At 45.5% G+C, this 15,144-nt stretch overlaps 1 protein-coding gene across 1 annotated transcript in view; it reads left to right on the forward strand.

Annotated features, from left to right (window-relative positions):
- rusc2 (RUN and SH3 domain containing 2) overlaps positions 1–15,144 on the forward strand; it is a 58,103-nt gene that overhangs the window by 11,762 nt on the left and 31,197 nt on the right. Inside the window, exons 2-3 of the mRNA XM_061981751.2 lie at positions 4,893–6,267; positions 9,378–9,909. Of these exons, the coding sequence (XP_061837735.2) occupies positions 5,023–6,267; positions 9,378–9,909 (1,777 nt within the window). The 5' untranslated portion in view covers positions 4,893–5,022. The remainder of the gene's footprint in view (positions 1–4,892; positions 6,268–9,377; positions 9,910–15,144) is intronic.

Below are 15,144 nucleotides of genomic sequence, written 5' to 3' on the forward strand. Positions count from 1 at the left end.
ACGTGTGGCTTACCTACATTTAATGGAGAGTAACGTGTAGCTTAGCTACATTTAATGGAGAGTAACTTGTAGCTTAGCTACATGTAACGGACAGACCGGGAAGGCTGTGAATTTTTGCTCTCCTTACGTAATGCTAATCCACTTTGGTGTGGGAAGGAAGTCTTTTGGGAGGCGGCCATGGAGGTCAGGTCCATCTTTAGCAGTCTGAGGTCAGGCGGGTTGTCCAAGCCTCTTACGTTGTTGACATGCGTTGCTAGGTAGCCATGCTAGTCAAACACTACCATTCTTGTCTCTGCCAACATCTTGAAGTTTGATTTATATTTCTGCATAGCGACTTGGTCTTTCTTTCCAATGACGTGCTATTCCTAACTTCCAGCGCTAACACATGCAAGCCCTGTCTGTTAGCCACTTGGAGTCCTTCTCCTCACGTTACGTAACTATGTGTGTGTGTGTGTGTGTGTGTGTGTGTGTGTGTGTGTGTGTGTGTGTGTGTGTGTGTGTGTGTGTGTGCGTGCGTGCGTGCGTGCGTGCGTGCGTGCGTGCGTGCGTGCGTGCGTGCGTGCGTGCGTGCGTGCGTGCGTGCGTGCGTGCGTGCGTGCGTGCGTGCGTGCGTGCGTGCGTGCGTGCGTGCGTGCGTGCGTGCGTGCGTGTGCATCACACTGGGCCAGTTGTGTGTGGTCCGCTGTCCACGAATAGCTTCTTCAATATTGGCAGCAGCTGCAGCGTGTTTGCTGCATGCGCCGTTAGCCTGCTTTGGTATCACCTAGGGGTCTCCTATTAGTCAAGATCCCCATTTTGGCTGCCACCATCAAAAGCGGATGATTGGTGCATATCAAATCAATCCCTTTCTAGCTGCCACGATCAAATGCAAGTGATTGGTGCATATCAAATCCATCCCTTTCTGGCTGTCACCATCAAATGCGGGTGATTGGTGCATATCAAATCAACCCCTTTCTGGCTGCCACGATCAAATGCGGGGGATTGGTGCATATCAAATCAATCCCTTTCTGGCTGCCACCATCAAAAGTGGGTGATTGGTGCATATCAAATCAATCCCTTTCTGGCTGCCACGATCAAATGCGGGTGATTGGTGCATATCAAATCAATCCCTTTCTGGCTGTCACAATCAAATGCAGGCGATTGGTACATATCAAATCAATCTTTAGGTACATTTAATGAAGAGTCATTTGTAGCTTAGCTACATTTAATGGAGAGTAATTTGTAGCTTAGCTACATTTAATGGAGAGTAACTTGTACCTTAGCTATATTTAATGAAGAGTAATTTGTAGCTTAGCTACATTTAATGAAGAGTAACTTGTAGCTTAGCTACATTTAATAAAGAGTAACTTGTAGGCTAGCTACATTTAATGGAGAGTAACTTGTAGCTTAGCTACATTCCATGGAGAGTAACTTGTAGCTTAGCTACATTTAATGGATAGTAACTTGTAGCTTAGCTAAATTTTAAGAGAGTAACTTGTAGCTTAGTTAGATTTAATGGAGAGTAACTTGTAGCCCAGCTACATTTAATGAAGGGTAACTATTAGCTTAGTTACAAGCTACATTTAACGAGAGTAACTTGTAGCTTAGCTACATTTAACAAGAGTAGCTTGTAACATAGCAAACTACATAGCTAACTATCGACTAGATACGCTATTGTACTTGATATCACTACAGTGGATGTCAGGTGTAGATCCACCCATGGCGTTTGTTTACATTGTGATGGCGGTGAGCTATTGTATCCTCCTACGTTGTGCAGTGAAGCATGTTTAGCTTTTCTTCGTCCTCCAGTGATTTTTGTCGCCATGGAGGCCAGGATTAGTGGTTTAGAAGTAGCTAAAACACTGAGGATGGATGTTAGCTGCTAGCTAGCTAGCTAGCTATGTCTTAAATAACCTCTTCCTTGAGTGTGTTTCAGTGTTATAACTTCACCTTTATCTTTACTTTTTACACCAAAATGCGTCCATTCTCCCTTTTCTGTCTACACACTGGGTCTGCTTGTAAGTACTCTGTGTGTGTGCGCTGCCAAACATGCTCCTCTGCTCGTAAAAACCAGCAATGTCATGATGTGACGGCGACAGGGGGTGGGGGGGGGTGTTGAACCGTACTTTTTAGAGGCGGTATAGTACTGAATATGATTCATTAGTATTGCGGTACTACATTAGTATCGGTATACCGTACAACCCTAATATGAATATATGTTTCCATTCTGAAGAAATTGTAATTTTATTGTTTTACGTGTTTCAACTGTCTGTACTCTTGGAAAACATGTCGAGGTAAAAATCTATGTTTACTTGTTAAAATCTATAAATATGTTTACTAGTATACATGTCATCTTAAATCTAATAATACTACTTTATTCCAGTAACATTTCCTCTTGTTTTATTCTCGTAAAAGAACTTTCTTTTTCATTCACCTGGACTTTTTCTCAAAATTTTACATTTTGACATTTTTCTCAAAAGTTAACATTTTTCTTAAAATGTTAACTTTTCCTCATAATTCAACGTTTACTTTCATCACTGCAATTAATTCAATGCTAATTTCAGATATTTTTTTTGCAAAATTACAACATTGCTCTTGTAAATTCAGAACTTTTCCTTTCTTTTTTGAAATCCATACAATTTGTTGTTATTTTTTAAATTGTAAATTCTGAATTGTTTCTCCTATTCAGACTTTTTTATTTTACATTGCAATAATTTTTTTAAATTGTTTACTTTTTCAACTACTTGCTTTTAAAATGACAACTTTTTCTCCTGGTTTTAAGAACTCTCATCTTGTAAAACTGCAATAATTCTGCAAATTTCACAATAATTTTCATAATATTCGGACTTTTTCCTTCAAATTTTGGTTTTGTAAAATGTTCTACTTGTATCTCATCAATGTATTACTTTTCTTCATATTGAAACTTTTTAAAAAATACGCATATTTTTTTGTATATATTAATTTTGTTCTGACATTCTATTTTCTTTTGGTATTGTATTTTGTAAATTGATTCCTTTTTCAACAATTTTCCTTGCAAAACGACAACTTTCTGCGGTTCCAATGCTCAAATGAAAACAACAATGGCGGCTCTCATCTTATCCACGTCTTTGTTTACGTATCTCAGGAGACTTTAATCCCGTTTTCAAGCTCTGGCTTCTCCTTAGCACTGTGGCCAGCCATAGCCTGTGTGTTTACAGATAAAGACTTCCTGTTTGGTATCATGACACCAAATATGTGCCAAGTTTTACCTCAGTAAGACTCCACAAATCCTGCTTTAGGAGACACGAGTCAGCCAAAGAGAGTCTCCTGTTTGACGGACGTGCTTCTGTGGACTGAAGTGTACTAAGTGTGCCAAGTATACTTATTGAAGTGTATTAAGTGTGTCAAGTATACTTATTGAAGTGTGCAAAGTGTACTTACGGAAGTGTACTAAGTGTGCCAAGTGTACTTATTGAAGTGAACTAATTACATAGTGTGCCAAGTATACTTACTGAGGTGTAATAAGTGTGCCAAGTATATTTATTGAAGTATACTAAGTAAAAAAGTGTGCCAAGTATACTTATTGAAGTGTACTAAGTGTGCAAAGTATACTTATTCAAGTGTATTAACTCCACAGTGTGCCAAATATACTTACTGAAGTGTACTAAGTGTGCCAAGTATACTGTAACAGTTCCTCTCCCGTGGGTTTCCCTGACACCAACAGACTCGCACTGGAGCACAGGAAGTCCGATTTAACAGGTTTTTAATTTTGCTCACACACAGCAACAGCACTCTGCACTGCGACTTTTCAGTCTCTCCAGTGTGTTTTTCTAGCGTGTGTGTGTGTCCTGCGTCTGTCCCATCTCCAACTCCAACCATGTGTCTCAGCCCGGCTGCTGCTAATAAGGGCGACAGGTGATTAGATAACCGGCCCCAGCTGGGCAATCTACTCACCTGCCGCTGGCTTCGAGGCCGGTCCTTACACACCCCTCTCCACAGCAGGCCTGCAGACCACGCCCCCCTCCACATATGCTTATTGAAGTTGACTAAATATGCCAATTATACTTATTCAAGTGTATTAAGTCCACAGTGTGTCAAGTATACTTCCTGAAGTGTACGAAGTGTGCCAAGTATACCCATTGAAGTGTACAAAGTGTGCCAAGTATACTTATTGAAGTGTACTAAGTGTGTTAAGTGTACTTGCTGAAGTGTACTAAGTGTGCCAAGTATACTTCCGTCCATCCCATCCATTTTCTACCGCTTATTCCCTTTGGGGTCGCGGGGGCGCTGGAGCCTATCTCAGCTACAATCGGGCGGAAGGCGGGGTACACCCTGGACAAGTCGCCACCTCATCGCAGGGCCAACACAGATAGACAGACAACATTCACACTCACATCCACACACTAGGGCCAATTTAGTGTTGCCAATCAACTTATCCCCAGGTGCATGTCTTTGGAAGTGGGAGGAAGCCGGAGTACCCGGAGGGAACCCACGCAGTCACGGGGAGGACATGCAAACTCCACACAGAAAGATCCCAAGCCCGGGATTGAACCTAAGACTACTCAGGACCTTCGTATTGTGAGGCAGATGCACTAACCTGTCTGCCACCGTGCTGCCGCCAAGTATAGTTATTGAAGTGAAATAATTACACAGTGTGCCAAATATACTTACTGAAGTGTATTAAGTGTGCAAAGTATACTTTTGAAGTTTACTAAGTACACAAGTGTGCAAAGTATACTTATTGAAGTGTATGAAGTCCACAGTGTGCCAAGTATACTTACTGAAGTGTAGTAAGTGTTCCAAGTATACTTAGGAAGTTGAAGACCAAAATCCATACATATAAATATGGATCATAAACTGGTGTGTAGTCTCTGAAAATGAGTGGTGTGTTTTGTCTTCCCAAATGTGAAGCCCAGATGTGGTCTTTCTTGCAGATGTTCCTCTCGGACCACGGCGCCGACCTCCCCGACCGCTCCTTCCAGATTCCTGGCAGCGCTCCCCGGCTGTGCCCATCAGGCCGGAATTGAACACGCGCCGAAGCCCCGCTCCCCGATCCTCGGCGCCATGGACGGCCCCCACGAGCTGTCGGGCGAGACCCTGATGGTGCACCACATCCCCTTGGTGCACCGCCAGGTGTCGGGCGGCTCCTTGAAGAGGAGAAACCCCTTCAGCTTGCCCGAGAACCTGGTCCTGAGTCGCACCACCTCCCTCCCTGAGAGAGACGTCCTGCTCTACAGCAGCCTGGTCCAGACCTCCAGCGGTGCCAAGAGGGGCGGCGCCAGCACGGCCAGCGACTCCTCCTTCCCTTCCGACGAGCAGCTGCTGGCGGCGCACACCTTGCCGCGAGTCAAGAGCAGACGTGGCAACCCTCTTCGCCGCAACCCCTTCCTGCTCAGGCCCGAGGATGAGGACGAGGATGAGGAGGAGGAGGAGGAGGAGGACGATCTGAGCGGCTACCGCGAAGACTCCTCCTTCCACCTCCACACCGACTCTGCCCTCCACGACGCCATCGCCTCCTTCCGCCTGCACGGCCTGGGCTTCACGCCGGAGCCCTTCCTCCTGCACGGCTCGGCAAGTGGACGGGAGTCCTTGGGGGGCGTAGCCTCAGACGCGGACAGCCAGCGCCGCCACGGCAGCAGCGGCTCCAACATGTCGGTGGATTGCGGCGAGCAAGACTGGGAGGATGGGGACGCCATGCAGTGCGGACGGAGCAGCAAGACCGGCTCGTCGTCCTCAGGCTGGTCCAATCAGCACTGCTCCTGCTGCTCACACAACTTCCCCCAGGCCTTCGCCGAGTGCCAGCAGGGATACGCCAGCGACTCCTCGTGCAACAGCTCCGACGGCGTGCTGGTCAACTTCAGCGCCATCTACAACAAGACCAACAACGGCGTTCCCGAGAAGCCTGCAGGCTCCGCCCCCACCAACCTGAACCACCTGGCCAGCGGCTCGCCTGTGTCTGACCCGGCGTTTTACCTGGACCTGCACACCTCCCCCGCTGAGGCGCCACCCGCCGACGCCCCAGAGCTGGATGCCAACTGCAACTCCTTCTGCCCACCCCATGCTGGCTCCGCCCCCTCGGCGTCCTGCCTGCAGAGTCAAGCCCGCCTGGTGGTGGCCACCCAGAACTACTACAAGCTGGTCACCTGCGACCTGTCGGCCCAGTCCTCCCCCAGCCCCGCGGGCTCCTCGGTCCACAGCGGCTCCGAGGAGCCCAGCAAGGGAAGCCCCACCCCCACTGGGCCCAGCGAGTACTTCCTGTTTAGGGAAGCTGAAGGTGACGAAGAAGAGGAGGACGCACAGACAGCGAGGGTGAGTGCAATCTATCTGTGCTCTCATCTCATTTGCATAATTGGCCGTGACGCATGTCGTTTTTACGCAGATAAACATTTGGCACTTCCTCTTAAATTGCAACCACTTAGCTCCTCCCCTTTCGATAGCAAGATGGCCACTGTTGACGATGGTCAACATGGAAGTCCTAGATGACGACTGATACGGTTGTTTCAGGGCCGATACTGATACCGATTACTAGTCAAGGAGGCCGATTACGGATATTTGGAGGAGATATGAAGTTATTAAAGATGAATATTATAAGTCAGTCAACATCTGGACAAGGATGTTTTTGTAGGAAGGTGGGACCAGTAGTAATGTTTGATGTTGTGTTTAATTTATAATCAAAAAACACCTTATAACACTTTGTAGATTTAATACATTGTAAGGTTTGTGAAATATTGTCAACATTGAAATAAAAACAATTCCGGGCTCCTTCGCGTAGATTATAGTGGAGACATTTTTCAAGATGGCCGACATCATTTCTTCCTGGATGTTACAGAAAGTATGAGAATGTGTGAGCTGCTGCCTCACCTTCTTGACTTATACAATCATCTCATATTTGTCACGATATTGACACAAAGTTTGCATTTTTGTCAGAGATATCTTTTCTGTCGCGTTATTTGATTGAATGATGGAACATGAAACTGGTGGCGCTCCTTTAATGAAAATACATTTGGAGCTATTAAAGGAATTAATGTGGGCATTTGTTTACACATCAGCTGCTGTCTGCTGTCACATGATCACATATAAACTCACAGTTTTATTTATATATATATATATATATATATATATATATATATATATATATATATATATATATATATATATATATATATATATATGCATATATATATAAATACATATATATATGCATATATATATATATATATATATACATAGAGTAATAAATATATATATATATATATATATATACATAGAGTAATATATATATATATATATAGTAATATTATATAGTCTAACAGATATTATATTAGATATAGTAATATAATATAGTCTCACAGTTATTGAATATATATATATATATATATATATATATATATATATATATATATATATATATATATATATATATACAGTATATACTGTATATATATATATATATATATACATATATATAGTAATATTATATAGTCGAACAGATATTATATTATATAAAAAATCATATAGTCTCACAGGTATTATAGATGTATATAGTAATATAATATAGACTCACAGTTATTATTATCTGCGATGAGGTGGCGACTTGTCCAGGGTGTACGCCACCTTCCGCCCGATTGTAGCTGAGTTAGGCTCCAGCGCCCCCGCGACCCCAAAGGGAATAAGCGGTAGAAAATGGATGGATGGATGGAGTTATTATATATATAAATATATATATTAATATGATATAGTCTCAGATATATACAAACCCCGTTTCCATATGGGTTGGGAAATTGTGTTAGATGTAAATATAAACGGAATACAATGATTTGCAAATCATTTTCAACCCATATTCAATTGAATGCACTACAAAGACAAGATATTTGATGTTCAAACTCATAAACTTTTTTTTTTTTTTTGCAAATAATAATTAACTTAGAATTTCATGGCTGCAACACGTGACAAAGTAGTTGGGAAAGGGTATGTTCACCACTGTGTTACATGGCCTTTCCTTTTAACAACACTCAGTAAACGTTTGGGAACTGAGGAGACACATTTTTTAAGCTTCTCAGGTGAAATTCTTTCCCATTCTTGTTTGATGTACAGCTTAAGTTGTTCAACAGTCCGGGGGTCTCCGTTGTGGTATTTTAGGCTTCATAATGCGCCACACATTTTCAATGGGAGACAGGTCTGGACTACAGGCAGGCCAGTCTAGTACCCGCACTCTTTTACTATGAAGCCACGTTGATGTAACACGTGGCTTGGCATTGTCTTGCTGAAATAAGCAGGGGCGTCCATGGTAACGTTGCTTGCATGGCAACATATGTTGCTCCAAAACCTGTATGTACCTTTCAGCATTAATGGCGCCTTCACAGATGTGTAAGTTACCCATGTCTTGGGCACTAATACACCCCCATACCATCACAGATGCTGGCTTTTCAATTTTGCGCCTATTACAATCCGGATGGTTCTTTTCCTCTTTGGTCCGGAGGACACGACGTCCACAATTTCCAAAAACAATTTAAAATTTGGACTCGTTAGACCACAGAACACTTTTCCACTTTGTATCAGTCCATCTTAGATGAGCTCAGGCCCAGCGAAGCCGACGGCGTTTCTGGGTTTTGTTGATAAACGGTTTCGCCTTGCATAGGAGAGTTTTAACTTGCACTTACAAATGTAGCGACCAACTGTAGTTACTGACAGTGGGTTTCTGAAGTGTTCCTGAGCCCATGTGGTGATATCCTTTACACACTGATGTCGCTTGTTGATGCAGTACAGCCTGAGGGATCGAAGGTCACGGGCTTAGCTGCTTACGTGCAGTGATTTCTCCAGATTCTCTGAACCCTTTGATGATATTACGGACCGTAGATGGTGAAATCCCTAAATTCCTTGCAATAGCTGGTTGAGAAAGATTTTTCTTAAACTGTTCAACAATTTGCTCACGCATTTGTTGACAAAGTGGTGACCCTCGCCCCATCCTTGTTTGTGAATGACTGAGCATTTCATGGAATCTACTTTTATACGCAATCATGGCACCCACCTGTTCCCAATTTGCCTGTTCACCTGTGGGATGTTCCAAATAAGTGTTTGATGAGCATTCCACAACTTTATCAGTATTTATTGCCACCTTTCCCAACTTTTTTGTCACGTGTTGCTGGCATCAAATTATAAAGTTAATGATTATTTGCAAAGAAAAAAAGTTTATCACTTTGAACATCAAATATGTTGTCTTTGTAGCATATTCAACTGAATATGGGTTGAAAATGATTTTCAAATCATTGTATTCCGTTTATATTTACATCTAACACAATTTTCCAACTCATATGGAAACGGGGTTTGTAAGTGTGCCAAGTGTACTTACTGAAGTGTACTGATGCAAGTATTGTGTTGGAGAAACAGTGATTGAGTGCAAAGTTTGACTTGTCCTCCAGCGGGATGAGGACGATGACGAGGATAAAGATGGCGAGGACAAAGACGGCGAGGACAAAGACGGCGAGGACGAAGTTGGCGAGGACGAAGTTGGCGAGGACGAAGATGGCGATCAGGTGCTGGGCAAAGACGCTGACATGGTCATCCAGGGTCGAGTGTACGTCAACACCTCCCCTCCCATGGGGGGCCAGGGTGTCATCGGGGCCTCGTCCTCCTCCTCCTCCACTGCACGCCTGCGCTCCCGCAGCTACGACCGCCACCTGGACAAGTCTCCGTGTGCGAGGCCGGGCTCTCTGGAGCGCATGCTGAGCTGCCCGGTCCGCCTCAGCGAGGGCGCCGCCCTCACCCCGCCCCCGCCGCCGCGAGTCACCTCCTTCGCTGAGATCGCCAGGAGCAAGCGAAGACACGGAGGCTCGCCGTCCCTCAAGGCGGACCCCTTCTCCTCCACAGAGTTCTCCCCCGTCCTGGAGAGTTGTGTTGACGCTGTGTCATCCATCACTGGAGGACGCCATGCAGACGCCGCCCAGGATGGAGGTTTGTTATATTGTTTTATTATATTATATATATTATATTATTATTTACATTATCTTATATATTATATTATTATATACATTTTCTTATATGTTATATTATTATATACATTATCTTATATATTATATTATATATATTTTATATTACACATATTATAAAAGGTATATTATACATATTATATGTTATATTACACATATTATATTTTATATTGCACATATTATGTTATACATATTATATGTTATATTACACATATTATATTTTATATTACACAAGTGTTGGCCCTGCGATGAGGTGGCGACTTGTCCAGGGTGTACCCCGCCTTCCGCCCGATTGTAGCTGAGGTAGGCTCCAGCGCCCCCCGCGACCCCAAAGGGAATAAGCGGTAGAAAATGGATGGATGGATGTTATACATATTATATGTTATTTTACACATATTATATTTTATATTACACATATTATGTTATATATATTGTATGTTATATTATAGGGGCGGTATAGCTCGGTTGGTAGAGTGGCCGTGCCAGCAACTTCAGGGTTGCAGGTTCGATCCCCGCTTCTGCCATCCTAGTCACTGCCGTTGTGTCCTTGGGCAAGACACTTTACCCACCTGCTCCCAGTGCCACCCACACTGGTTTAAAAATGTAACTTAGATATTGGGTTTCACAATGCAAAGCGCTTTGAGTCACTTGAGAAAAGCGCTATATAAATATAATTCACTTCACTTTCCATCCATCTTCTTCCGCTTATCCGAGGTCGGGTCGCGGGGGCAGCAGCCTAAGCAGGGAAGCCCAGACCTCCCTCTCCCCAGCCACTTCGTCCAGCTCCTCCCGGGGGATCCCGAGGCGTTCCCAGGCCAGCCGGGAGACATAGTCTTCCCAACGTGTCCTGGGTCTTCCTCGTGGCCTCCTACCGGTCGGACATGCCCTAAACACCTCCTTAGGGAGGCGCTCGGGTGGCATCCTGACCAGATGCCCGAACCACCTCATCTGGCTCCTCTCGATGCGGAGGAGCAGCGGCTTTACTTTGAGCTCCCCCCGGATGACAGAGCTTCTCACCCTATCTCTAAGGGAGAGCCCCGCCACCCGGCGGAGGAAACTCATTTCGGCCGCTTGTACCCGTGATCTTGTCCTTTCGGTCATAACCCAAAGCTCATGACCATAGGTGAGGATGGGAACGTAGATCGACCGGTAAATTGAGAGCTTTGCCTTCCGGCTCAGCTCCTTCTTCACCACAACGGATCGATACAGCGTCCGCATTACTGAAGACGCCGCACCGATCCGCCTGTCGATCTCACGATCCACTCTTCCCCCACTCGTGAACAAGACTCCGAGGTACTTGAACTCCTCCACTTGGGGCAAGATCTCCTCCCCAACCCGGAGATGGCACTCCACCCTTTTCCGGGCGAGAACCATGGACTCGGACTTGGAGGTGCTGATTCTCATCCCAGTCGCTTCACACTCAGCTGCGAACCGATCCAGTGAGAGCTGAAGATCCTGGCCAGATGAAGCCATCAGGACCAAATCATCTGCAAAAAGCAGAGACCTAATCCTGCAGCCACCAAACCGGATCCCCTCAACGCCTTGACTGCGCCTAGAAATTCTGTCCATAAAAGTTATGAACAGAATCGGTGACAAAGGGCAGCCTTGGCGGAGTCCAACCCTCACCGGAAACGTGTCCGACTTACTGCCGGCAATGCGAACCAAGCTCTGACACTGATCATACAGGGAGCGGACCGCCACAATCAGACAGTCCGAAACCCCATACTCTCTGAGCACTCCCCACAGGACTTCCCGAGGGACACGGTCGAATGCCTTCTCCAAGTCCACAAAGCACATGTAGACTGGTTGGGCAAACTCCCATGCACCCTCAAGGACCCTGCCGAGAGTATAGAGCTGGTCCACAGTTCCACGACCAGGACGAAAACCACACTGTTCCTCCTGAATCCGAGGTTCGACTATCCGGCGTAGCCTCCTCTCCAGTACACCTGAATAGACCTTACCGGGAAGGCTGAGGAGTGTGATCCCACGATAGTTAGAACACACCCTCCGGTTCCCCTTTTTAAAGAGAGGAACCACCACCCCGGTCTGCCAATCCAGAGGTACTGCCCCCGATGTCCACGCGATGCTGCAGAGTCTTGTCAACCAAGACAGCCCTACAGCATCCAGAGCCTTAAGGAACTCCGGGCGGATCTCATCCACCCCCGGGGCCTTGCCACCGAGAAGCTTTTTAACTACCTCAGCAACCTCAGCCCCAGAAATAGGAGAGCCCACCACAGATTCCTCAGGCACTGCTTCCTCATAGGAAGACGTGTTGGTGGGATTGAGGAGGTCTTCGAAGTATTCCCTCCACCGATCCACAACTTCCACAGTTGAGGTCAGCAGAACACCATCCGCACCATACACGGTGTTGGTAGTGCACTGCTTCCCCTTCCTGAGGCGGTGGACGGTGGTCCAGAATCGCTTCGAAGCCGTCCGGAAGTCGTTTTCCATGGCTTCCCCGAACTCCTCCCATGTCCGAGTTTTTGCCTCCGCGACCGCTGAAGCCACACACCGCTTGGCCTGTCGGTACCTGTCCGCTGCCTCAGGAGTCCCATGAGCCAAAAGAACCCGATAGGACTCCTTCTTCAGCTTGACGGCATCCCTCACCGCCGGTGTCCACCAACGGGTTCTAGGATTACCGCCACGACAGGCACCAACTACCCTGCGGCCACAGCTCCAATCAGCCGCCTCGACAATAGAGGTGCGGAACATGGTCCACTCGGACTCAATGTCCAGCACCTCCCTCGTGACATGTTCAAAGTTCTTCCGGAGGTGGGAATTGAAACTCTCTCTGACAGGAGACTCTGCCAGACGTTCCCAGCAAACCCTCACAATGCGTTTGGGCCTGCCAGGTCTGTCCGGCATCCTCCCCCACCATCGCAGCCAACTCACCACCAGGTGGTGATCGGTAGAAAGCTCCGCCCCTCTCTTCACCCGAGTGTCCAAAACATGAGGCCGCAAATCCGATGACACAACTACAAAGTCGATCATAGAACTGCGGCCTAGGGTGTCCTGGTGCCAAGTGCACATATGGACACCCTTATGCTTGAACATGGTGTTCGTTATGGACAATCCGTGACGGGCACAAAAGTCCAATAACAAAACACCACTTGGGTTCAGATCCGGGCGGCCATTCTTCCCAATCACGCCTCTCCAGGTTTCACTGTCGTTGCCAATATGAGCGTTGAAGTCCCCCAGTAGAACGAGGGAATCACCCGGGGGAGCACTCTCAAGTACTCCCTCGAGTGAATCCAAAAAGGGTGGGTACTCTGAGCTGCTGCTTGGCGCGTAAGCGCAAACAACAGTCAGGACCCGTCCCCCCACCCGAAGGCGGAGGGAAGCTACCCTCTCGTCCACCGGGTTGAACTCCAACATGCAGGCTCTGAGCCGGGGGGCAACAAGAATTGCCACCCCAGCCCGTCGCCTCTCACTGCTGGCAACGCCAGAGTGGAAGAGAGTCCATCCCCTCTCGAGAGAACTGGTTCCAGAGCCCTTGCTGTGCGTCGAGGTGAGTCCGACTATATCCAACCGGAACTTCTCTACCTCGCGCACTAGCTCAGGCTCCTTCCCCCCCAGCGAGGTGACGTTCCACGTCCCAAGAGCTAGCTTCTGTAGCCGAGGATCGGACCTCCAAGTGCCCTGCCTTCGGCTACCGCCCAGCTCACATTGCACCCGACCTCTATGGCCCCTGCTATGGGTGGTGAGCCCATTGGAGGGGGGACCCACGTTGCCTCTTCGGGCTGTGCCCGGCCGGGCCCCATGGGGACAGGCCCGGCCACCAGGCGCTCGCCATCGTGCCCCAACTCCGGGCCTGGCTCCGGAGGGGGGCCCCGGTGACCCGCGTCCGGGCGAGGGAAATCTGAGTCTCGGTTCTTGCATTTCCATAGAAGTCTTCGAGCTGCTCTTTGTCTGATCCCTCACCTAGGACCTGTTTGTCTTGGGAGACCCTACCAGGGGGCATGGAAGCCCCCGGACAACATAGCTCCTAGGATCATTGGGACACGCAAACTCCTCTACCACGTTAAGGTGGCAGCTCAGAGAGGAGTTCACTTCACTTTGCTATATTATATTATTATTTACATTATCTTATATATTATATTATTATATACATTATCTTATATGTTATATTATTATATACATTATCTTATATATTATATTATATATATTTTATATTACACATATTATAAAAGGTATATTATACATATTATATTTTATATTACACATATTATGTTATATATATTATGTTATATTATATATATTATGTTATATTACACATATATGTTGTATTATATATATTATGTTATATTACAGATATTACCGGTATATGTTATATTACAGATATTATGTTATATTACACATATATCCATCCATCCATTTTCTACCGCTTGTCCCTTTTTTGTGTTATATTATATTTTATATGTTATATTACACATATATGTTATATTACACATATATGTTATATTACACATATTATATGTTATATATATGTATGTTATATTAAACATATGTTGAATTAGATATATTATATGTTATATTACACATATTACATGTTATATTACACATATGTTATATTACACATATTATAGATGTTATTTTACACAAATGTTATATTACACATATATGTTATATTACACATATTATATGTTATATATATGTTATATTACACATATGTTGTATTAGATATATTATATGTTATATTACACATATTACATGTTATATTACACATATGTTATATTACACATATTATATATGTTGTATTACACAAATGTTATATTACACATAGTATATATGTTATATTACACAAATGTTATATTACACATAGTATATGTTATATTACACATACTATTAGACATTAGACAAACTATAATGAGCCACAAGGGAAATTGTTCCACACCGTAGCTCAGTTTATATATGTTATCCATCCATCCATCCATCTTCCGCTTTATCCGAGGTCAGGTCGCCCGGGTAGCAGCCTAAGCAGAGAAGCCCAGACTTTCCTCTCCCCAGCCACTTTGTCCAGCTCTTCCCGGGGGATCCCGAGGCGTTCCCAGGCCAGCCGGGAGACATAGTCTTCCTAACGTATCCCGGGTCTTCCCCGTGGCCTCTTACCGGTCGGACTTGGCCTAAACACCTCCCTAGGTAGGCGTTCGGGGGGCATCCTGACCAGATGCCCGAACCTCCTCATCTGGCTCCTCTCGAT

This window comes from Nerophis lumbriciformis, linkage group LG24 (assembly GCF_033978685.3).
Source record: "Nerophis lumbriciformis linkage group LG24, RoL_Nlum_v2.1, whole genome shotgun sequence".
NCBI classification, from domain to species: Eukaryota; Metazoa; Chordata; class Actinopteri; order Syngnathiformes; family Syngnathidae; genus Nerophis; species Nerophis lumbriciformis.